The sequence below is a fragment of the Coloeus monedula genome, assembly GCF_965178545.1.
Source record: "Coloeus monedula genome assembly, chromosome: 1".
Classification (NCBI taxonomy): Eukaryota; Metazoa; Chordata; class Aves; order Passeriformes; family Corvidae; genus Coloeus; species Coloeus monedula.
The window spans coordinates 85,423,374-85,448,240 of NC_138781.1; the positions used below are offsets into that span (position 1 = coordinate 85,423,374).

Sequence of the window (24,867 nt, forward strand, 5' to 3'; positions counted from 1 at the left end):
TGATAATTAGTTTAAGTGTCAAATTTCAGGCCCCTGCTGTCAAATTTCAGAAAGGCTTCTCTCATGGTCATGAACTCTGCAAGACATATGGTTAAAAAGGCCTAAAACTTTCACTAACTCATGTGTAAATGTTCATGGCCATGTTCCTTGTATTCCAAACACAAACCAAAATGGGAAAAAGCATAGGGAATAAATAAGAGCCAGTCTGCAGGGAAATGCGTATTTCACCTTTTCAAGAAGGTAGTTTCAAGTCTAGAAAAAATGTCAGAAACCAATTTAAGAGGCCAATATGATTGCATCCCAGTCAAGCCTAAAGTTTTGAAGGTGAATTTCCACAAGATAGTAAATGGATTGTTCTTTTCTGAACACTGCAATTGTTCAGAAATGTAGCTGAAATAAAAATCTAATGTTAAGACTCAGGGGGAGAGAGAAATTTTAGTAGGAATAGATCAGTGTCCTCTGATTACTGCTGTAATATTTTTATTCAGAAGATACTCAAGGGAAAAGTACCAACAGAATTAAATGTGTAGTTGTGTCAGATATTTAAGCACCCCACTTTTTTTTTCTGTGTAGTTTTTCCTAATTTGCATATTCATGAACTAATTTATAAGGTTTATACAAGGTCATACTGTATTAATTATAACAGTGGCATTCAAATGGCACTCTGAAGTGTAGTGCTTTTAATGCTTCTTCAGCATTCCCGGTAAAAGCATTATTTCAACATATCAAATTGATGCTACAAATTCTGTATGGCTCTGGAAGTTCATTCTGGGCTCAAGCTGATGAAAAGCTTAAACAGAAATTTTGTTTTTAAACTGATATTATGGAAAGCCCTTTGTATGCTTTTTTTTGGTCTGAAAAATAATACAACATAATTCCAGCCACTTTTTACTTTCCTGTACTTAAAAATATATAAGCTTCAGTGGCATATCTCCTTCCTGCATCATTTTATCTGATAAGAGATGCTGGGCTGCTCTGCAAAAATCTGCCTTCAAATGCAGAACAAACTCCCAATGTATTGATTTTGCACAGAGTTAGCCAAAAAGGGATCTGTCAACATACAACTTCAAAATACTGTGTAAGTGGTTCCTGGGCAAACAAGGAAACTCACTCATGGGTCAGTGGGGCTTCACGTTTGGATACCAAGTAGAAATACTGGACCTATATGTTGAGAGTCTGCCAGCTGAGGTCCTAGCTGAAATTTAGTTCCTATGCTTCAATTAGCATCTTTTAGTCTCTTTAACATGAATGTACGTGGGTATTTTAAGGAAAAAAAGATCTGCAACTTAACTGGGTGTCATACAGTTAAAAGTATTTACTTATAGCTATGGCAGGGGTGTGTTCTTCCTGTATTTAACTAATTTACTGTTTCTGGAAATTATACACACACATGAAAAGAATGAATATGTCTTTTCTTGCATCTTGTAATACTCTTAGGCTCAGCAACAATGACAAAATTATAAAGTGTTGCTTCTAAGGCTGAATGGCTTATGATGTACACTAGCCTTGAATGTGGGGGGTGTTGAATATCTCAAGTATATTTTGAATGACTGACTGTTTTCCCAGCTTTTGATGATTTTAATTCCTTTTAGGTTGAATGCCTGCTGTTGACTAGTGCCTAATGTGAAAATTAAATGTCCACTCTTATTTGCATGGTTAGGTAGTGTTAATTTACATTTCCTTCTGCCAGAGGTTTAAGCCTTGTGGACGTGAATGCTCTGAAGAAGCTGAAATTGTTTGTTTTGTGAAATGGCTTCAACTTTGTTGTTTGGGGTTTTTGTCATTTCAGAACAGTTTTCATTTATGCAGTGTTAGCTTGGCAGACATTGTAATAAAGTATGATCTGAGTCTTGGTGTCCTGCTGGCTTGATTGAGCTGACTAAGCACAGCTGACAATAGCCTGTCTCCTTCTCACTGGCCAGCTGCAGAGATGAGTATCGCAGTGCCACAGATGTTTTCTTTTTGGGAAGAGCCCCCTAAGCCTGTGTGGTACCACATGTATTTTAGAGCACATCTATGCATTTACTGTGTGGGAATATAAAGAGATGGAGCGAATTTTGTCTTAGCTGTCTGGGCCCACTGAGTGGGAATCAAGGTGTACCTCTGTTGTGGCTTTGCTGACTATCAAAAAGCCTGAATAGTCCTTCTTGAATGGGTACTTTGAAAAACTTGTATAGTCTGGCTCCACAGAAAATACTATTTGTCTCAGCATGAGAGAAAAGCTGATTGTGACAATTCTGTGGCACCACTGTTGGTCATGATGATTGATGATAGAGGATGATGTTTTATTTACCCAAGAAAGATGGAAGCACACTCATTCAGAGTTTGTATGCCCACTCAATTTCACCAGAGAGAATAAAGTAATACTCTGTAAGTTTGGGGTTCTCTGGTGCTCATCACATGCTTTCTATATTGACTAGATTTTCTCTTCTTAAAACTATTTGCGTTACTGGGCAGTATGAAAAAGGAACATTTGAAAACACATGGCTCTGCAGAGTGAAGGAAAGGCAGGGTGTACTTCTGCAACTTTATCTCTTTGTCTCATGATAAATGGCTTCAAGTCTGAAGAAACTTCACCTAGGAATGGGAAGATCACTTGGTCTCTTTGCTCAGTCTGAGGATTTGTGGTAGAGAGATGTATTGAAGTATGCTGAGCTTGCTTCAGCCTTCTGGATAAGCCAGCCAGCATCACAGAGCAAACATTTTATCACCTTCTTTCAGAATGTTGTGGGCATGTGAACTGTTTGACTTCAGGCACAGGAGTAATTAATGCCAGCAACTCAAGTTGAGCCAGTGCTCAAATCTTTTCCTGAGAGAAGGCTTTGATGATATTCCACACGTCTGCAAGTCGGTGAGCTACTGAGAGCTGGTGAGAAATGGTCTCCAGCAAAAAGTGTAGCACTGAAGCCCCAAGAGCTGCAGTTTGTACTAATCACACTCACAAACTTTGCTACTTTTATCTGTTTGGGAAATATTTTCCCAAGAACTCTCCTGATGGATGAAGTAAGTAAATAAAAAAAAAATATGGCTCCTGGGGGGTGTTATAAAAACAGGCTGCAGACTGCCAGGCCTGCTTAGTTTGCAGTCCACTCAGAATGTCCGTGCTGAAGACTGAAAAGCAGAAGATCATTTCCAAATGTCATATTTTGTGAAACTTTGTCCAGTGAGTGTTGAGATTGCATTCTTACCATCATCACTGCAAATGTCCATAGAGGAGTTTTAGCACTTTGTAAGATTTTTTGTTGATCAGAGAGGGCAGTCTAGTAAGAACACATTGAGAAATGAAGACTACTACTTGGAATAAAATGGATTCCGCCTTTTCTGAGAGGATTAATAAAGTGGATTGTTAATTTGAAGGTAAATTGAAGCTTCTGTAAAGACTGAAGTAAAAAGCAAGTGATGCTTTTCACTAATTCAATTCAATTTCATTGGTTTTATACAATTTGAATATTTCTGTGGTCATAATACAAACTAACACACAAGTGAAGTGAAAGGATTTAGAACTTGGGCAAGGTGGTGCTGATTTTCAGCTACAGCTCACTGATAAACACACAGCCTTGCAAACACTAGCTCAGAAAGGCAACAACAGCACAAAAGGAGAGGATTTTAGTGTCTTCTGCCAGCAAAGTCTGTGCTAAGTTTCAGTCTAATACGGAAAGCGGGGTGGAAGACTGCCATCTTCAAAAGTCAAAGGTATTAGGGGATTTGTAGATTTCAGGTGGTTTTTTCCTACTGTCTTCCCTAAATTAGCTTCATATACTGTACTTTCAAGGTTATTATTACTGGTGGGAAAGTTTTCTTGAGTAAGAAAGAATACGTTCAGTAAAAAAATAAAAAATCCAGTATTTTAGCAGCATAAGCATGTACTATGAAAATGTTTAACATCTGCCTGAGAGATGTCCTTTTAAAAAAGCATATAGTGACAAAGGGAAGTGGCTTCAAACTGAAAGAGAGTAGGTTTACATTAGATGTTAGAAGGAAATTCTTTACTGTAAGGGTGGTGGGGCACTGGAACTGGTTGTCCAGGGAAGTTGTGGATGCCCCATCCCTGGAAGTGTTCAAGGCCAGGCTGGATGGGGCTTTGAGCAACCTGGTCTAGTGGAAGGTATCCCTGCCCATGGCAGGGAGGTTGCAGCCAGATGGTCTTTAGGGCCCCTTCCAGCCCACACCATTTTACAATTCTATAATAGTATTTTTAGCTAGGATTGCACACTCCATGCAGACAATTTCTGTGACAAAGTACTTCTGAAGTATTTGTCTTAGTGTAGCTTTTTTACATTCACAACTCATTTCTTTTTGTCAGGTAGTTATTTATTATAGTTAGTTGGTTACAGCTTCAGCGTTTTCTCTTGAAGGACAGTAGTATGGTGAAATACCTCCTCCTCTCCCCCTGCTATCATTCATCCTTCTTTATATCAGCTCTACTGTGGACAAAAGAACAATATTTGGAAAGGGTTTCAAAAGAGATAGTCATGAGAGGGCACAGTGTAAGTATTGTGCATATACAAGCATGAGTTTAGGGGTTTTTTTAATCCACTAATGCAGTAAAAATACCCAGTAGAATAGACAATAAAAATATTTATTTACCAAAAAAATTTATTTCATTCCCTGTGTTCATTTTATATAATTGATTTGTGCTGAGGAAGGTTTTTAGTCAACTAGTCAAATTGATTGACTGATTGATTTTGATACTTGCTGTGTTTGGTTACCAGACTTCGTGTTAAGAAGGAGTGTCTTCTAATCGACACAAATATGAGAAAATGCACAATATTGTTTGTGCTTTTGGTAGTTACTTTAGTTGTTAGAGTCAGCTGCCTGTGCTCGCTGTCTGGTTGCACAGGTGGGCACTTGCAGTCAATGAGGAGAGAGATCTAAAGCTGCCTGACCTTGGGCACAGCTTGTGACCTCAGAAGTAGTTAAGTTTCATAAACCCACAGGAATAAGGGAGATCTCATTTTTAGTTAACAAACACAGTGGGAGGTCATCCTTTTTATAGCCTATGTGATAGAGGAAGCAAAGCCGAGTACTGGCTCTGTTTGCGTTCACCGACAGCATGACCAGGAACAAACATTTGTGAGTCTGTACGGGGGTATTTGCTGTGCACAAGAGAAAGATCAACTGGGACAAATTCAAGAGAAGAATCAACTGAGACAAGTTCAAAAAGGAGAGTACAGCTTTACTAATTTAACATCAAGGACAGTGATGTAACTAGGGTGATGTCTTCTGTGCTGGATATCAACGTGTTTTGAAAACAGTGTACTCCTGCTTAGCCCACTCTTAGGTGGAATCGTGTCACCCTTCCCTGTCACTTCCCTGACACCTGGTCCACACATAAGGCATAGGATCCACCAGCAAAATCAACAGGAGTATGGCTGCCACTGGAATCACCAGCACTGAAACAGGGAGGGGGGAAATTCACATGAATTATGCAATTTTCTGAACTGAAATTTTATACCATTTACAGAAATGACATGGGAATTTTTAATTGTTTTTAGAAGAACAGTGTGTTTGCTTTTTTTGTTTTCTTTACCTTTTAGAGGACTGGTAGTTTTGTTTTTGCCTTTAACTAGGTTATAGAAGAGTCAGCTAAAAGAGTCCTTGGGCGCTGAATTAATCACAGATTTCCAAGATTTTTTTTTATTGAGTATTATTTTGTTTGGGCTTTAATCAAAGAAACTGTAGCACCTGAAGTTAAATAGAGGCAGGATTTCCACCTTGAGGGAGTTCAGGGAAAAAATCATCTTTCTTTGATTTGAAAAGCAATTTATTACTTGTTTTAGGTGTCTTGATTAACTAGACACCTGAATTAAGTACTTGTTGTTTAGAGGCATACTAGTGCTGTACGTATGTCACATTTGTGTATACAAAGATTATCTGTAAATAATCAGTTTGTTTTACTGTTTTTCCCCCTGAATATGTAGGTACTTTAAGCACTTTGCTAGTGTTTTTATCTCCAATGAAAACAAATAATTACTTGCTAATAAAACAGAAAGACGTGTGCATCTCTAGGGGGCTTTTATGTATTTATATATTTTTCTTTTTTTGGTACTCTTTGGCCTGAATAATAGCACTTGGTAGAATTTCTTTTGAGGAAGTGATTGCATTAGCACAAACATTTTATTCTAGAATTGTGTCTCCACATATCGTGAAACACATGGGAAGCATTAACTGATTAATTATTCCCCATAATTCTCCAACATATCTCTGTCTAGATTATAATGCTTGCAGTATCGCTTCTGCCAGGGTTACATTTTGCCTGACCTTGTGGCAGACATACAGTGTAATTACTAAATCGGGGCTAATTTATGTAAACAAATGCTAGTTTTTCATAGCATGAGCCCTATCATTATGTTTTATTGCTAGTGGATGTGTTATGTAGTCAGCCATTATTCAAGGGTTTGGGTAGATCATTATAGGAAATTATACTATAAACTAAGAAGATTAGAGTTTACAAAGTGAAAATATCGTAATCCTTAGATACTATTTTAATTTCCTCCCCTACAAATATGTGAGAGCTTCAACTGATAATGCTTTAGCAAAGTAAATATATTTTACTTTGTATGAGGGTACTTCAGGTATTTTCCAGTTAGTGCAGTTTGGGGGATTCTAATGCAAACCACAGCTTGTATCAGATGTAATAGATAAAAATAAATATGCAGGAACTGGAGTTTATTTGATACTGTGGTAACTACCATGTAGTGACCTTCATCTATCAAAAACTTCTGAAGTAGCTGCCATACAATAAAAGTAACTGATTTTCATTGTTCCTAAACTAGCCTAATAGCTCCCATTCTTAAATCAAGTGCAGGAATGTGTTATAAAGGATAACAGTGAACTATCCACCAGTTTTCTTCTTGATTTCTAATAGTACTAATAATAACATTTCATTCTTTCTTTCCTTATTTCTTATTCTTAGATAGGGAAGGAAAGGAGATTGATCATGTTTACAGTGATGTCTGAATACCTGGAGTTTTCAGGTGCAGACATGCAGCAGTATTGGGAGTGGGACTCTGGGCAGGCATCTAAGCTTATTCATTCCTTTCCTGTTTAATCATCTCACATTTACTCTCTCTGTTGGAGGTCTGTCCTTGTGCTGTTCATTTTTTCAAGTTCATGTATACAGTAAGAAACAAATTATTAATCTATTTAATCAATAATAAGTATTTGTTCATGCTCAAAATCTGCAGTGAGAAGCAGAATGGTTTCCATCAGATGCCAGTTTGGAGTTTGCTCTGCTTTTTTCATAGTTAGTGTGAAATGAATTTAGTGGCCTCAGCACAACTCCTGCTACTGTCTCACTCAAAGCAGTACTGCTCCTGCCAGTCCTTGATACCCAGGTAGGAAATAGGAATGATGCTGGTGGTAGAAGTGGAAGGTAGCTTGTAGTAGTGGGTACATGTGCCTGCAGCAGGTTGACATCAGCATGTTCAGCCAGCAGCACAGACTGTTTCATTTGGTATCAGACTCCTGTGGGCCTGGACCGTACATTTAGGTTGTTATTCTCAAATGTAGTGGCATATTTTCAGGTTTAAGTTTGGTTGTTAACCATCCCTGCCTAGGCTTTGATCATCCTCCTGACAGCAGCATCAAGGTATCCATGGCAATCACACGTTCAGTGGATTTTCAATCTTTTGTGAATCCATTTCAGAGCAGAAAGGTATGCATGAATTTAAAAACAAACAAACAAACCGAAACAAAACAAAAACCAACAAAAAATACCAGCACATAACCCAAACCAAAAAAAAACACCAAACAAAAAGCAATCAGCTTGCTGGGAACTTGGGAACAAATCACGCTGCTGTACAGGAAGACTGGAAATTATGGCAAAACCGCTCACTTGGGTAAACATTGGGTAAACAGGAAGTCTCCTGAAGCACAAGAATAAACCAGAGTGGAAACCAGAACAACAAAGGAATATGAAAAGCTGCATTTGGAGATAAAATGAGGAAGATCAAAGACCAGCGGGAGGTAACTTGGGATATAAAGGGTCACAGCAGGGGATTCTACAGGCATGTGTATCCTAAAAGGAGAAAGCAGTTGAGGAGAATGGAAGCCCATTAATGCATGGGGAAGACAACCTAGTGATGGATAAAAGGGAAAAGACTGAAGAACTCAACATCTGTTGTGCTATAGTTTTATCAGTCAAATCCTGCTCCTGGACTCCTGTACATTTCAGCGTGTTTTTAGAAGGACAGGGAGAAGCAACCATGGGCATCAACAGGATAAGGACTATTTGGAGCACATGTACATATATATATATTTGGATCCATGACGCTGGATGGAATATACGCAAGGGTACTGCCAGAAAAGCTGATTGATACAGTTGTGAGGCATCTATCACACTGGTGTTTTAGGGAGGTGACTGAAAACTAAAAAAAAGGCTAAAAGTTTATCTGGTTTTGAGGCGAACAAAAAGAATAGTCTGGGGATCACCTTTATCTCAAACCCTGGAAAAAACACCGAGTATGACTTTTTAGAATCCATTTCAAAACATATGAAGGAGGAACAGTCAGCATGGATTTGCCACTGGCAAATCATGTTTAATGAGTGTCATTGCCCTCTGTGATAAAGTGTTTGTCCACATGGATGAAGGGAGAGCACTGTTGGAATATACTATTCCTTTATTGTTTAATTAGTACAGGCTGAAAATCCTGACTGAGCAGCGTACTTTTGAAAAGGAACTGGGGTTTACAGAGGACCAAAATGTGAGCCAACAATGTGTTCTCATCATGTGTATGACAGACTGGGATATATCTGTGACCAGCAAGTGCATGGAAGATTATCTCCCTTTCCTTGGTACTGCTATGGACACCTGGGCAACACTGTTTCCAGCTTTGTTTAATAAGAATTCTCAGAAACTGGAGAGGGTGCAGGGAAAAGGTTACAAGTTTCAGCTTGAGAAGTTCCAATTGGACATTACCAGGCAGACAGTGCAACACTAGAATAGAGCAGTGGTGGAATGTCTGTCCTTTGATGACTTCAAGGCTCTCCAACAAAACCACTGACCTTGTCTGATGTTGATAATCCTTCCATAGGCAGCAGGCTGGACCTGGATGACTTCCTGATGGTTCTTCCAACTAACATTTCTGAGATTATATGTGAGTGACCAGAACTTTAAGTCAAGCCCCTGGAAAACTGGGAGTACAGAAATTTCAAGCTCTGAGACAAAATCTGGAACAGAACAAAATTCCCTTGCCTCCTTTCTCATGTCAGGGCCATTATTCCTCTTCCCTTGAATTGGTCATGGAGCACTTGCAGGCTAATGGAAAACAACCCCTTCTAAGCGAAACTGTCATTCACATCAAATAAATCCATTGTGTGTCGTGGATTCCTGCCCACACATTGGGACCTACAGGGGTGAAAAGTGGCAGAGTAGAAAACACATAACAACCGTTCTGTAAAGGAGTTCAATTACAGATACAGAGGCCAACTTAATTGAGGTGAGTTTTCAGTGCTTGGCTTTGTGCTGTTCTGTAAAGCATGTTACAACAATGAACTGATTAGCAATTGCAAGTATGATTACTTTCAAATGTCAGCCAAACAGCTCGAGAAAGATTTGTATTTGAAAATCTCTTTTCAGTCGTGTAGGCTAATAAGTGTTAATTTGGGTTCTCTTAATAAGTAAGTGGTATTTTGATGGTGCTTTAAATTTAAATGCCTAGTTACAATATATGACATTTCTAATTAGATGTTTATTTAAATAGACAATTTCAGAATCGCAATTGCAAGCTGCTTTATGTTATTCTTTACATCAAGATGAAATTGCAGTTAGAGAAAGAGTAGTGACCATTACATGCACAGTGTCTTGCCATTTGTAAGTCTCTACATTCAGTTAAATCCCCTTGAAATGGCAATCAAACTTTAAAATTCTATGCAAAATGCTAATACTACAATTTTTGAAGAACTGGACATAGAGGATGCACAGTAGATTTTTTTGTTAATGAGTTTACCTAACTAATACAACTTTGAAACTTTTAGGTTTTATTTTTCAATCTCATTGATACCTCCATATTCTTCTCTGAACTTGTATACTGAAATACTTCCAGAACTCTCTGCTGTTTGTTCAGAGTGACTTCACCATTGGTCTAAATAAATAAAGACGGTTGCACTTAATCTTTAAAGTAGTTTGAGAGTTTATGCTTGTTTATGCTTGTTACTGCTGTTCTTTCTGGTATTACAATAGTGATCAACTTCTCTGGCACTGCATTTTTTTTGGCTGTCACATTTTGTTCAGTTAACAGGGCAGATTTGCAAATCAAGTTTAGAGCCTAGCAGACTGCCTGAATCTTCTGGGGCAAGTTATAGTGCCACTTTTCAAGTGGAGTTTGGGTTATAAATGTGTAAATTGAAGACCTAAGTGGTACAACTTCTATTTGGGGAAAGAGGGCAGAAGGCATATGGATAGCCATGACATGGTTCCTGTGAGAGGCTATAACAGATAGCAAAGACAGGTGTATGAGGCTGTGCTGCCTCAATTATAAATGTTTTAACAGCTCAATTTGATAAGGCATATTTTGAGAAAAGATTTCATGGTGTGGATTGAATTTCAGGCATTCACCTACATGCATGTGAGTGGCTTTGGCTGCAGCCATCACAGCAGTACCACTGCCCAGCAGACACAGTATGTGGAGCAGCTCATCACATCCACAAAATGTGTGGGAAAACACTGAAGTTCACATTTTCCATCTGCCAGGATTCTGCTTTCCATGGAGATTCTCAAGAGAACAGGTGACATGGATAACAGTGGTGTTGTGTGGCTTAATAATGTGATGCTGAAGGCAACATTTTAGGTAAAATGGTGAGGCAAGAGTGAGGAAGTGTTTGGTGAGAAGCAGGCAGATTAAGCAGATTAAATTGAAGCTGGGTGTGACACTTGTCTGTTGTAACCAAGAGTTTTGTCTTAGGGACTGTGGAATAGCAGAAAGTGAAGAACTGCAGAATTGTTGTTTCTTGGTAATTCTCCCAGTGAATACTCTCAAGGTAGATCCTGTATCTCCAGAGGAAGCTAGTGCAGGATAAATACTGCATATGGAATGCAAATAACTTTTCCAAAGCTTCCTCCAGTAGAAGAGTTCATATAGTGCCTGAATGTTCCTGGAGTGTTTGGTGGCATCCATTGGTGCCGCTGGGTATTTCTGGAGTGCAGGTGTGCAGTTCTTCCCTTCCTCTAAACCCTGGTGTGGTTTTGTACAGCTGAGAAGTTCCCAGAGCTATGTTCAGAGACATTTACCTGCTGCCAGAGTCCAAGGATACAGGGAGTGGTGCTTGTGCCCAGCAAAGCCCAAATCATTGTCTGATTCTGATTGCAGTAGGGAAGAGAGGGTGAGCCCCAGCTGAGGCCCCTCCAATACCTCTGCCTCACATGGCGGATGAGTAATTGGCTGGATGGACACAGACAGAGAGTTGTGGTCCATGGGTTTATCTCCAGGGGAGGCTGATGATGAGTGATGCCCCTCAAGGCTCTGTCTTGAGTCTGGTGCTCTTTAACATCAGTGATCAAGTGCACCCTCAGTAACTTTGCAGATAACATGAAGCTGAGCAGTGCAGTTGACACAACAGAAGGAAAGGACTTGAGGAGTGGGCGCATGAGAACCTCATGAAGTTCAACAAGTCAAAGTGCAAGGTGCCACACCCGGGTCAGGGCAATCCCAGATATGAGTGCTGACTGGGACAAGTCATTGAGCAACCCTGCCAAGAAACAGTTGGGAGTTCTGGTGGATGAAAAGCTGGACATGAGCCAACAGTGTGTGTTTACAGCCTAGAAGGTCAGTGATATCTTGGGCTGTATCAAAAGCAGCATGGCCAGGAGATGGCTGTCCCTCACTACTCTACTCTCCTGAGACAACAACTGGAGTGCTGCATCCAGCTCTGGGGCCCCCACCATCAGAAGGTCATGGGCCTGCTGGAGCGGGTCCAGAGGAGGGTCATGGAGACAATCTGCTCTGGGCAGAAAGATAACTCAAGCATAAGGAACTGTAACATTGCAATACTCAATTCATACACTTACTATCTTGATGGAGCGTCACTTTACCAGAGCCACCTGCTAAGAAAGGAAAAAAATGCTCTAGTATTTGTTATTAGCATATTTATTTCAGCAAGGTTTGGCAGTGGAAATCTTCCCTGAGCTGGGAAATAAGCACTGAGCTTCCTAAAGTTGTATTAAATAATTTGCAGTCTTTATACCTAATATAGGAAATTTTACTGTAATTCAGCGAATTGTGTTTGTACTGTTTCAGAGGAAGCTATGTTTTTGAGTAACTGACAATTAAGTGAGAATGGTAAAATAATAATTACAAGATTAGAATGGGTGTTTATTCATAAAAGAACAGACACCTTTATAAGCTGTAATTATCTTTTTGCTAATTTGGTCTGACTGGCAAACAAAGCATACAAAGGATGATTCTTTTCCCAGGCATAGCACCACTGTAGTCAAAGCACTGTTAAAGGTGAGGTTTGTTGTAAAAGCAGGTCACGTGGCAGTAAATACTGATGGTGCTGAGTATCTCTTGTTCAGGGAATTCTTACCTGCCAACTGAAGAGTAAAAACAACTGCAGAAATTCCCCAGTGTAGGAATAATTAACTAGAGACTGAGGCTGAAGTTTGCCACAGCATCAGTAACTTTGTACTTGAAACCAGCTCTCAACCTTTTCTGGTTGTTCAGTTTTTGTAATCTTTCCCCCACTCTTTTTTTATTGTTGGTGAATTGGGGGTTTTTAGAACACAATACACTCTGTCTGGTGGCCCAAGAAACATGTACTAAAGCTCCTGCATAAGGTGAAACTTGATGGAAATAGGATGCACAAAGGTGATAATGAGACGAAGACAATGATTCTGCAGAAAACTTTACTCCATCAGATCACACAGCTCCTGCAAACCATATTTTTGGGGGAGAGGAAGGGTTGAGGGTGAGGTGTCCTCTTCTTTCATGGCACACAAGTGTTGTGGTGCAATTTATAGGAAGAATCAGGATGAGGCAAATACAGTAATGTGTTAATTGCATTTCTTTGCAGGTGAGTGGGTGAAATATCTGAAGCATAATAGTACATTTCATGGCCAAGCAAATAACAAAGTAGAGTCTGCTACTCAGGCAAGAGTTTCACAAGCATTTTAAGGCCCAATAAAAAGTTTGAATTTGGCATTTAGTTTAACAGGAATGAGTTAATTTATTCAAAGGGTATGTGTTAAAAGGGAAAAATTAAATTGCTGACAATAAGTAGTATCTGCCTCCTGAGCAGTTCCTGTGACATAGAAGAGAGCCAGGCATCAAAACAGGGCAGTGTAGGGTTTTGTAAGAAATTTGTTCTGGCAGAAGATCCAGGTTGTCAGAAACCATCCCTGGGGTATCAGCCAAAGGGGTAGAGAGCATAGACAGCGGTGCTCGTAGCAGTGTTTGTTCATCGTCCTGTATGGCATGGACTAGGTGGGGATAAGTAGGGTTGTGGTAGAGTGATTCCCTTCTTTTTTTACAGGTTATTTCAAGCAGCAGTGATGCACAATGACTCACTAGGCTGAAGGGCACACTAGAGGGTCAGTTCTTTCATCATCCCTCAGTGCGCATGTAAAGCCGTTCAGAGATAGGATGATGTGACATAATCTGAGGTAGGATGCTCACTGGCAATTTCAGGTTAACCATCATGAAAATAGAACACGAACATACATATTTATTTCTTATGCTGAAGGCACATTTGGACAAAGCATAAGAATTGTAATTTATTATGCATCACTTTCTTTTTTTTTTATGATTAGGCAATTTATGATACTGAGATTTTTTTACAGGTATTTAGCTCAAAAAATCATAACACCATGAGATGCTGTTACTGGAAAGCAGCATAGACACCTTGATGTTTTTAATGAAGTTAAAGTATAAAAAAGAGAAAATTGAGGGTAGAGATTGTTCTAGAAATAATAAAATGCAATTTCACAGGAGCAGTATCATTTAATGAATTATGTGACTAGAAAGAAATAATATGAACAAATAATAAATTAATTTTGAGATGCCTAACTGAAAACTGGGAAGGAGGAGCTGGTAATAGGGCATACAGATTATGACAGTAAAAGAATCTTACATACTGGTAACTAGTTTATACAAGGAACAGGGAGAAATTACAAATAAGCTGCGTTTCTAAAGATTTTTAGTTTTGGTAGGGGAGAAAGATGCCTCTCAGATTTGGAGAGAGACTCCAGCTGGAAAAATGTCCATAGCAGTCAATTCACTGAGAACATGGGCACTCACACAGCTGAAAAGCATTTGCCTTCTATTTTGCTGTGCTGTGCTGTAACTTAATTTGTTTTAGTCAGAGCAGTGTTTCATACTTCTGATACTCTAATGAGTGTTCTGCTTCGTGACTTCTTATCCTCTGTATTAAAATTTCTAAGTAGTTGATCAAAAAGAGATGAAGCTAATAATCTAATGAACTGATTGGTGTTGTAATTAATTGTGCTCATCTGATTAGTCAACAACCAAAGCTGATTTACCCTCCTTTCTTCTCAAGGCACTGCACTGATAATGGTTTTTCAAGACTGCAAAATAGATGCAGGAAGGCACTTGAAATTCAGATGTGGCACGGAGATTGCTTTGTAGGTTAAGGGAATCATCTTACTTGAGCAATCATGATCCTATTTGTTTGTTCCTCCAGGTTGATAGGATTGGTTATTGCTTGTGTTTTTTCTGGAACCTAATCTTTATTCATAGGATTTTTAGACTGGTAACTTTGCTAAATATAGCTATTTACATTGTTTATGGTCTGATTTTTGTGATTATCTTTTTCACTGAGTTCTAAAACCAAAGCAAGGGAACGGCATAACTTTCCAATACTTTCAGTTATAAGGCCTGAGAAGAGGTGCATTACTGATAATGCTTTTAAATGTTTCAAACTTAAAGGCACAGGCAAACAGATTTATTGAGCTTAAGTGTCCGCCAAAGTATAAGAAAGGAATATGCAATATGTTATAATACCTCATCCAAAACTTTTAGTTCTGGTTTAGTAACAACAATGTCAACTTAAAAATCAGCGTATCAAATGGAGAAGTGAAAGTCAGAGTATAAAAAGTAGAATCTTATGTCAAAATGGAGTCCAAAATTAATCTCTAATGTCATTATTTATTCTCATATTTATAAAACTATATATTTACAAAACTATAAAACAGCTGAACTGTCATCTAGCCCAAGTAGAATGCTTGTTTAACAGAGTGAGAAACCAAAATGACAGTGTCATGATATCCCATCCCAAGGTTTAAACTAGTTTTTCCTCATACAGATGCTCTCCTGAGTTAATATGTCTGAAATAATATCTGTTTCTCTTTTTCTTGGTTTTTTTTTTTCAAGATGTAGCTTTTGTGTTTACCTAGAAACGTTTGCCATTCACATCCCTGTATCTTCAAACTAGGAGAACTCATTCCAGCTTCCCATCCTTTCAAAGTGTCCGTTTATTTGGAAATGTAATGTGAAATTACTGGATTTATACCTGAATCACAGATGTGTCTTCTTGCATGGTGTTGTAAGAGTTTGACAGTTGTGGCACTTGGCTTTTTACTGCGTGAGTTTTGTTGCTCTTAAACTGAATTTGTGTGGCAAATGGGTCTATTTGGCATATGGACTTTTTTCCATGTAACAGGCTATTCACTGGATATTTAAATGGCCTGGTTTTTTCTGGGAAATTAACTAATTTCTAACTGTTCCATTTGTGTGTATGAGCCACAAAGGAGAGCAAGATAGGACCTACAATTTACTCATTAAAGCACTTTTTTCTTTTATAATTGTCAGTTAAGAGAATTTATGGACAACAGGACTCACTGGAATGGAAGACACTCAGATGACTGAGAAAGTTTTAATGCAGATATCTGGCTTCAAATCACTTCCTTTTTTGCTTCTGTGGGGTAACACAATGACATTCTTTGCACAAAGACTTCTGGGCATGCTGGAGACCCAAAGCTAAGTGCCTTATTAAAATGGAGCAGAGGATGGCTTCGGAGGGTACCAGCTCTCAGGACTTCTTGAGTCCGTAATTACTTGAGAGAGGGGAGAAAGGATGCACAAACTAGTCCTTTAAAAAGGCAAGATATTTAACAAATAAACTTCAAAAAAACATAACGCAAAGTCTGTTTTTTGTAGCTTTTGCTCTTAGGTTTGGGGTTTTTTTCTGATTCCAGAAACAATACTTTTGAAACATTTTCATAGATTTTGTTGTTGTTGTTTAGGAGTTTTATTAAATAAGCAAACTGGTCTGTTAGGAAAAGCATGCTTATATTTTTTTTAATTAACTTAATTTTATGTGATGGTCTGGTCCTTTCCTATTACTATACAAAAATATGTCTTCTGTAGCTAGAACATGCCTGCTAGTACTAAGCAATTTCAGGTGAACCTGGCAGCAGGTCAGGAATGTATTTTGGCCCCATGTTGGATTCTGAAGTTGCACTTTTATCGTGACCAACTCAGGCACTGAAATATTTTTGAGCGTATAGAAAAGAGGCTTGTGTGTATTCCTGAAAAGCACATGAGCTACACTGGGATTAAGTCAAGGGGAAAGAACTGTCAAAACTAAGACATTTCATTTTCGTTTGTTAGTACTAGTTGTTCTTAAGATAAAAAAAAAAAAGGTCAAATACAAGGACATCAAAGGATGGCAAGAATTTTCACACACTATGAGAAGTTGGCTAAATTCCTTTTCCAAGTTTCAGGTGTGAATGAAAATCCTTTTCCCCAGCTGTTGTGTATGTTACAATTTTGACTGAAGGAGAGGGATTTTTCTTTACAGCTAAAATTATATTAGAGAAATAACATTCAAACAATTTTATAAAGGGATCTCATTAATGTAAGACATGCTGGTGCACTCAGAATAATATTTTAAACACAGTAAATTACTGCCTTTTACACATAGTACACATGCTTACTCCGAACTCTAAAGCATTTTGTCTGCTTCTTTTCAATTGTTCTTAAGAATACAGTTGTAATGCCAAGTTTTTCCTGAGAATATAGCCTACAAAAAATAAAAGAGGGAATATTTTTATTCTTATGGAAGTATATTTGCTAGGGCAGCTCATGCAAATCGAAGACTTTCTCACAGACCTAAACAGGACAAATACAGGATTCATCTTTTAGTGGAGAAGAAAAGTAGACATAGAAATTATGTACAAATAACCTGAATTTTAATACTTTAGAAATGGCTTGAATGGTTAATGTAGAAGAAGGCAGTTAAGAACATCAAAACAGACCAATTTATAAGCATTTGAAGAAAACAACCTGATAAATAATAGAATGAGGTTAATTGAAAACCATTTATGTCTGGTCAGTTTTGCAGTTTTGTTCTGAATAAGAGAGCAAGCTGAACAGAAAAATAAAAAAATGCTTTCCAATGCTGAAGCATCTGACACAGTATTTTTGAGTTCTCCCAGTGACCAGAGTAGATACCAGGGAAGATGGTAACACTTCCTCAGGGCATGCTGCTCCTGGCCACATAGGTGTTTCACTGGGTGCTGGCGTGGGGAAGTGATCCTGCATTTGGCAGCCTCAGTGCCATCCTTCTCCACAAATTTGTCCTGTTGCTCTTCAGTCCATGCAAGGAGTAAGAGCTGCAGAGTCCTCTGGACAGAGGTTCTGTAGGACAGAAGGTCCTGAGCTAATGCTGGTATTTAATGCTGGATCATCAAAAGCTTATGCTTTAATTAAATTCTTGCAGTCTTTAACATATATAGAGCTCCATTTAGCAACATTGCAATTGTAAATGGAGAAAAGTGTCTTGATGTTGACATATTTAAAGTATTCCCATTATGACCTTCAGAGTCTGTACCACAGCAGGTCTTCCCAAGGGCAGTAAGTGACACAGTATTTCAGCTCTTACTGAATGAACAGGTAGTGCATTAAAAGCTGTATAAACAGCTGAGCATTAAGGAGTACAGTGATATCTATAAAGCAAATACTATGTGCCAGAGAAATTAAATATCAAAACAGAAATTTGATGCAGGTGGGATTTTTTTTAATGCCATAGTTTAAAACATTTCCTGAATACACTATGTGTAATTCTGTGTATTATAGTTAAATAGAATTGCACTTCAAATGAAAACACGTCAGAAGGGGAGAGGGGTACTTAGAAATACTTCTTGTTTTTTTCAGATGAGGCTATGGTTGATTATACCATGAACTGTACCAAAATTGTTTATGCCAGAAAATTTGGGGTGGGTTTGGGGCTTTTTTAGGGAGACAATTTCTTTTAAGATGTGTGTTGCAGTTCATGTGCTTTCCCATCATGTATCTCTCAAAAGTATCAAAATAGCAAAAAATGACATTAGGAGTCAATTGCTTCACAAGTCACACAGAGCAGTCATTAAAAACAATGCATTTAGCCTTAGCACTGGACGTGCAGAAGCACAGCAGTAAAAGGCACCTGTTGAGTGCTTGCCTTGGTAGGCTAATTGCACTGATGTTTTGAAGACAAAAGGGACCACTGAATAATCAAAGCTAAATCACATTGTCATAGCATTTGATAGAAAGGTTAATAACCAAGACTGTATCCACATTAGACTGTCAGATGTTTGTCTAATTGTAAGGTGTTCTTTTAAAGTGAAAGTAATACCTAGGAGAGAAAGGTCTCTCTTTGGCCAAATTCCTTGTTGATATAAAATGTCTTGCTTCTTTAGCTACAGTTGAGGTATTCTAATTAATAAGAGACAATTTCCCCCCAAACCTATGTTATTCTTAATCCACATGCAGGATTGCTGAATTCTGAAAACCAACTTATAGATAAAGAAGGCTATAGTTGGTGCTAAGAATATTTAGCAAGAAGAAATCTTGCTGATTTTGGTGATACTGCACTAAACTGTCATTCAAATCAGGACAAGTTAAAGGGAGATCTGTGGCAGTGACTGAAAAATCTGCTTTAATTTATTTTTACTTCAAACAATAAGCTGATTTTGTAGTCACTGAAAACCTAACACTTAGAAACTCTTAATGATGAAGAATGAACCATCTTGTGTTTTCTTAGGTTTTGCCTCACTGCCTTGTTTGAATTTCTGTTTTGTCTGAGAAATAGCTAGTATTATCAGCTAGTTTAGTTTTCAGCAGGAAGAGATGATTAAAAAAAGTCTTAGTGTACAAATAATGATAAAAAATCAGAATTTGGTAGTAACCAGAACTACTACAGCTAACCTATTTATTCCATGTCAAAGGCTGCACTGAATACTTACAGATAAGCCAATAAAAACTAGTAAAAAAGTTTACTGTAGGAAGTTTAAGTTTTTAAGTTTACTATAAAAGCCCCAACCGATTGTATGGTTGTATAGGGACTGATGATCGCACTGAGCATCCTTGATGGATACATGCACAGTGCTGGTTGCTTCATTTTGCTGTCTGTGTCACAGAGACACAGGCAGAGAGCCTGAATGCTGACAGAATCAGCTGGGAGTGCACAGAAAAAGCAGCATCTCTTAGGGGATCATCTTTTACATTGCAGACCAGCTCAGAGGATCGTCACCACAGCACCCTCTGATAGGACTGGGGATGCCAGTTTGCCCCCGAGACAAGGCTCGGTCCCTGAAGGAGAAATGCTCAGTCAATCAGGCAGAAATAGAAATAGGCAGCGTATAAAAGAGCACATCTAGAGGAGGCCAGTGTCAGGGAGGGGTTTTGTTTGTTCGGGTTTTTAATCCATATGTTTTGAAGAAGAGTATTTAGTGTGCCAGTTGTAACTCAGTTACTCAGTATTCTGAGGGCTTTTCCCTTGCTACGTATCCTCAGGAAACATAATCACCGTTGCTATAACATTAATGGGGTTGCTGTAGTTCTTGATTTATGGAAACCTTTCCCTCTTGCTTTGAAAAATCTCTTTTTGGTGGCTATTGTAACATGTAGAAGGATGAAAAAGATTGAAGGTGTTAGGATTAGTCCCTCTTACACAAAACTTCTTGGAATAACAATATATATGGAAGGCCCCTGAAATTTCATGCTGAAGATAATTTTTGCATTCCACCTAATTTAGGATATTATCCTTCCTGTGTCTGTCCTCTCTTAGATCATGCCATAGCAAAAATATTACATATATTAGATATTAAACATATGCTTTCTCTTCTTATCGTGGGGCTTTGAGGAATACCTGTCCCAATTTCACCTTTGCCAAATGCGTATTATTCATTCTCCATCATTGTCCTGCATGACTGCAATGAGATCTGCAATCTGCAGACCCGTAGCTGCTACAGGAAAGGTCCAACTACTTGGTGTGACCTGAGCATGCTTAGGGAGGGCAGGTGCAGATGCTTTAGTTCTGTCTTTGAGATGGGTAAAACTGCCACTGGGAGTAATGTCAACAGCTTCCCATATCCAGAGGTCATATCTCAGCACACTGGCTTTTTGGATGATCTTTCCATAGAAATCAATGTCCCTCCCCTGTATAAGGCAGATGAATTTAGTTACCCTAGAATCATGAGGACATTGCTCTGAACATCCCACAGTTTATATGAGTTTATGGAAAATGACCCTAAAGCAGAAAGAAATTACTTGGCACCACCTATCTTGCCCTACCTCAAAGCCTAACAATTGCAGTGAATAACTAATGCAAGTGCCAGGGCTGACAAGAGCCAGGTATGTGTTGCACAGTGCACTCCTTTATACCACACCCTTCGTGTCCCTAGAGCCTCGGATTGACACGCCCTAGGTGTAGAGGATCATGCCTGCTGCTAGTTATCAGGTGATATGATAGTTAGCCATTTTCCCATGAAACTGAAGCTGGATTATTTCAGTTCTCTTCCCATTCCTAGGTAATTAGCAAAATCGGTCTGCTATTTGTTCAGAAAAGCAGTTTGATGAACCGTGGGTCTGAGGTCTTGCCCTGACTATCTGTTCCTATTGTTTCTCTCTTGAGAAAAAACTGTTTACATTACCTGGGGTTTAGAGCTCTAAGTGGGACCTTCTGACTAAACTGAGAGTTATTCTTTAGCACCCTGTATTCTTGGTATTCCTGCATGACTGGATTCTATCTGAAATTCATTTTACTGGTTTATGGAAAGCTGAAGGACTCCTTGCCCTATTAGGTTCAAAATGACAGCCTATGGCTCACATATACCATGAGCAGAGTTTACACAAAGAATCAAAGTATACAGGGTGATCAAGCTGGGCTGCATTTACAATGGAAAAGTATTTTTTCCCTGAAGACTTGTGCATCGTATCTCCACATCCTTTAAAACATCCAGGAAACATGGTTTCACCTGTTTGAAAAATGACACAGGAGAAATATGCACTGACTTAGTGGGACATCTTGCCAACAGTAGATACTACTAATGCTCCAATTTAACATCTGCGTGGTGACCTGTAAGTTCACAAATGACAAATCATGTCTTACTCGCTGTCACACTGACAGATACAGCATGTTCCAGTTAACAGTGAGAAATAAAATTAACATGGCAGTGTGTTTTCTTTTGCAGCTCATGCAATCTGGAACTTGCTTCCCTTTTGCAGAACATGGTGATCTTAGAGACCCTCTGTGAATGATCTCAGTTAACAGTGATTACTTCAGTAGAGGTGACATGAGACTGCTAGATAACGGGATTTATTTCTTTTTAAATATTCAACTGATTATTTCTGACAAAATGTTGATGCAAGCTTTGGATTTGTCTTGGTTTTTAAGCTATTTCCCATGTAAATATTTACACCATGTCTTCAGGAGGGCTGTAGTAGCTACAAGTTAGTGCAGAAAGTGAACAGCGACTTTTGTAAGAGAAGGAAAGGCAGTTATGGGAATTCAGAATATCCAGCTCTTGATTACAGGAGCAACTGGAGCATAATGGGGATGGATGATAAATAGAAGAACCCAACTCGACAGCTCCTCCACACAGAGCAAGGAAATGCATTGTCTGTGCAGGATGTGCCCCTGGTGTGTCTGTATTGCTTTGTGTAAAGGCCTCATATTCTTTGTTTGCTGAAGTGAACAAGGCAGACAGCCTACAGCTCAGGGACTATAAGGTTGTCTACATTGCTGTCTTGGTGAGGAGGAGTTTCTGATGAACTTGGAGAGGAACTGAGAGGCTGACAGTCTCTGCAGGCTGTGGACAGTCAAGGTGATGTGCATTTGGCCATGACAGAGAGAAGGAAAAATCACCTCAATAAGAAGATCAGGAAGAATGTTTCTCTCTGTTTCTACTGATGTCTAAATCAGTCTATTTTGAAAGCTTGCACTCAGTATATGTAAGTGCAGAAAATAAAGAAGCCCGGACACATTATTTTAGTACAGACTGTAAGATCTATGTCTGTTTAAAAGGATTCAGGAATATTTCAGCTTTTTTTTTTTCATAGTGGTGCAAAGAAAGGTGCAAAGCTGTGCTGAGAACTCTTTCTCAGCATCGTCCTAGTATAATTTGTGCGGTTACTCTTGTAGGGCTGGCTATAACTCTCTTTCTTCATCACAGAGTCATAGGATCATAAAATGGCTTGGGTTGGAAGGCATCTTAAAGACTATTGAATTTTAACACCCTAACATGGAAAACAACACCTTTCACTAGACCAGGTTGCTCAAAGTCCCCTCCAGCCTGGCCTTGAACACTACCAGGGAATGGGACATCCACAACTTCTTTGGGTAACCTGTACCAGTGCCTCAACAGCCTCTCTCTAAGTATGTTTATCTGCCTACTTCTGTCTTTATCTTTCTAGAGGGTAAGAGAATGAAATTTCAGATAGAAGTCAAATAATGGTTCTTATCCTCACTGTATACCCCACAATGCACTTTTCCAGTCCGTGATTCTGCTTTTCCTATATGTTTTGCCCTTTTGGAATTTCAGTGGAGCTGTTCCCTTTAAAAGGGAATAGTCTAGTCTACTTTAGGTGGAGTCCCCAGCCCTGCAAGTATAGGGCACATGCACTGTTTGGGGAAAACCATGCTCTGTATTTTTACCTTCTTATTTCTGTCAGACAAAGGTAAGTCAGAAGTTTCCATCACTTCAAAGGGAGAGGATTTTTCCAGTTGATATTTCCCAGACCCTACTTGCTAGATGACAGAAGAAGGTTTCCTCTTTCTGGAACTGGAGGAAAATCCCTCACCTGCTGATCCCATAGCAGCAGAGAGATAGAGGAAGAGGCATGGAGTTCAGGGACCGGAGGAACCGGACAACACAAAACTTGCAAGCTGTTATGAAGGGCAGACTTCAGATGTGTGATGTGGCAAAATGTGAGAGGTCTCAAGAAGAGTGAATTTGTTTGCTGGAGAGATACAAGAATTCATTCCAGTGCTCCTGGGCTGTATGTTTTCTGTCAAGCTGTCTGCTGAGGTGAAGGGAACAGTATTGAATTATTTGGGCCAGTTTGTGTGTGGGAGAGCAGCACTAATTAGGACTGTGCAGGGATGCAAGTATAGATGGTAAATCATGTATGTTTAGGGGGTAGAGTCAATTAGGAGCCTGCATTGGAGGGGCTGGGGGATTGTACAGTTATGAGACTCTTCGTTGCTTTGGGGGAATGGAAATGCTTTTTTTTTTGGATAATAAGGAGGCAGAATAGGATGAAGTAGGTGGCAGAGAAAGAATTGAAAGGAAACCTATCCCTCTCTTCTTCCTCCATCTGAAATTCTTTCCACCCCCCTCCCCCCCCCCACCCCTCTCACGGATTCCTGTTCTTTTTCCATCTTTAATGCAATGGTCATTGAAAATGGCATAAAAGATAGAAAGTGCCTTGCCTTCTTCCAAAATTCAAGGGCCAGTGTCCTCCCTTCCATTTCCACACATTGGTATTAAATACATTGGTCTTGATGTGTGTGTTCTTTTACGTTCTTTCTTTGTATAAACTTCACTAGTGGGGAGAGAAGAGCTACAGGTGAGCCACCTCAGCAAAGGGTTGTCTTCCCCTACTGAAGGAGGCTATGTGAAAAGTTTTATCCCATTCTTGAGATGGCTAATTCATCCATTTCCAAATCAAACCTGCTATGCAAATTTGAATGCAGTTTTTCCCTGGGAAAATTTATATTAGCAAATATAGATTGTTTGTATATGCTCATTCATACATATTTGTTTCTTTGTATATCAATACTTGGAAGTTTATGACACATTGTGTTATGCAGTAAATTTTGGTTTAATTTGATTTATATAAATGTGTTCAGAAGGCCCTCTGGCCCCGTCTAAGGACCACAAGTATTACAATATTATTTGAGTAATCCGAGGCCTTAAGTTTTGCAATGTAAAACAACTTATAACTACATAAAGAGAAGATTGGGGCATTAATGTTCTCTCAAAATGAAAGAGAAAAGGAAACATGTAAAATGAGAAGCAAGCAACAGCAGGTGTTTTATATTATGCTTTGATGATATTTTTCTCTCAGGTCAGGAGCTCTTGACTACTGGGCTCTTCAATTCCTAAGAGATATATTTGGCAAAACCTCTAGACTTTTTAAATCCTGATTTGTATGCACATATGTACATTTAAAAAATGCTTTCAAGAAAGAAGGGAAGGAAGGAAGGATTATCAGCCCTTCTCCAAATTTTAGTGGGCCATGAGTCTCCCCATGCAGGTGGGCGCATGCTGCTTGGCCGCTCAGCCCCATCCTGTGGAGGACCTGGTGTCTTCCATTTGTTTCCCTTTGCGTTACATTTCCTGAGCTCATTTGCAGCTGTCTCCATTATTCACAGCTCTGAACTGATGAAAGGAGGAAAGGAAACATGTGCTTTATCTGTGTGTGAACTGTGAGAATTGTTTCAGGCGGGGCAGTGGGCAGGGAGCTGTGGAGATAGTGACCCTTGCTGTTGCCTTGCAGGAATGTCAGCTCTGCTGGAGAGGAGGCCCGCAGAAGAATGAGGGAGTGTGATGGCCTGACAGATGCATTGCTGTATGTGATCCAGTCTGCTCTGGGGAGCAGTGAAATTGATAGTAAGGTTTGTCATCTTTGTCTTTTCAGCTGCAAA

The 24,867-nt window shown here is 39.1% G+C and overlaps 1 protein-coding gene across 2 annotated transcripts in view; it reads left to right on the plus strand.

Moving 5' to 3' along the window:
* The window catches only part of CTNND2 (catenin delta 2), a gene marked incomplete at both ends in the record, with an annotated part of 531,585 nt that overhangs the window by 412,376 nt on the left and 94,342 nt on the right, over positions 1-24,867 (plus strand). For both annotated transcript variants that reach the window (XM_082277797.1, XM_082277798.1), the window contains one exon: positions 24,720-24,837. In XM_082277797.1, coding sequence (XP_082133923.1) covers positions 24,720-24,837 — 118 coding nt within the window. The remainder of the gene's footprint in view (positions 1-24,719; positions 24,838-24,867) is intronic.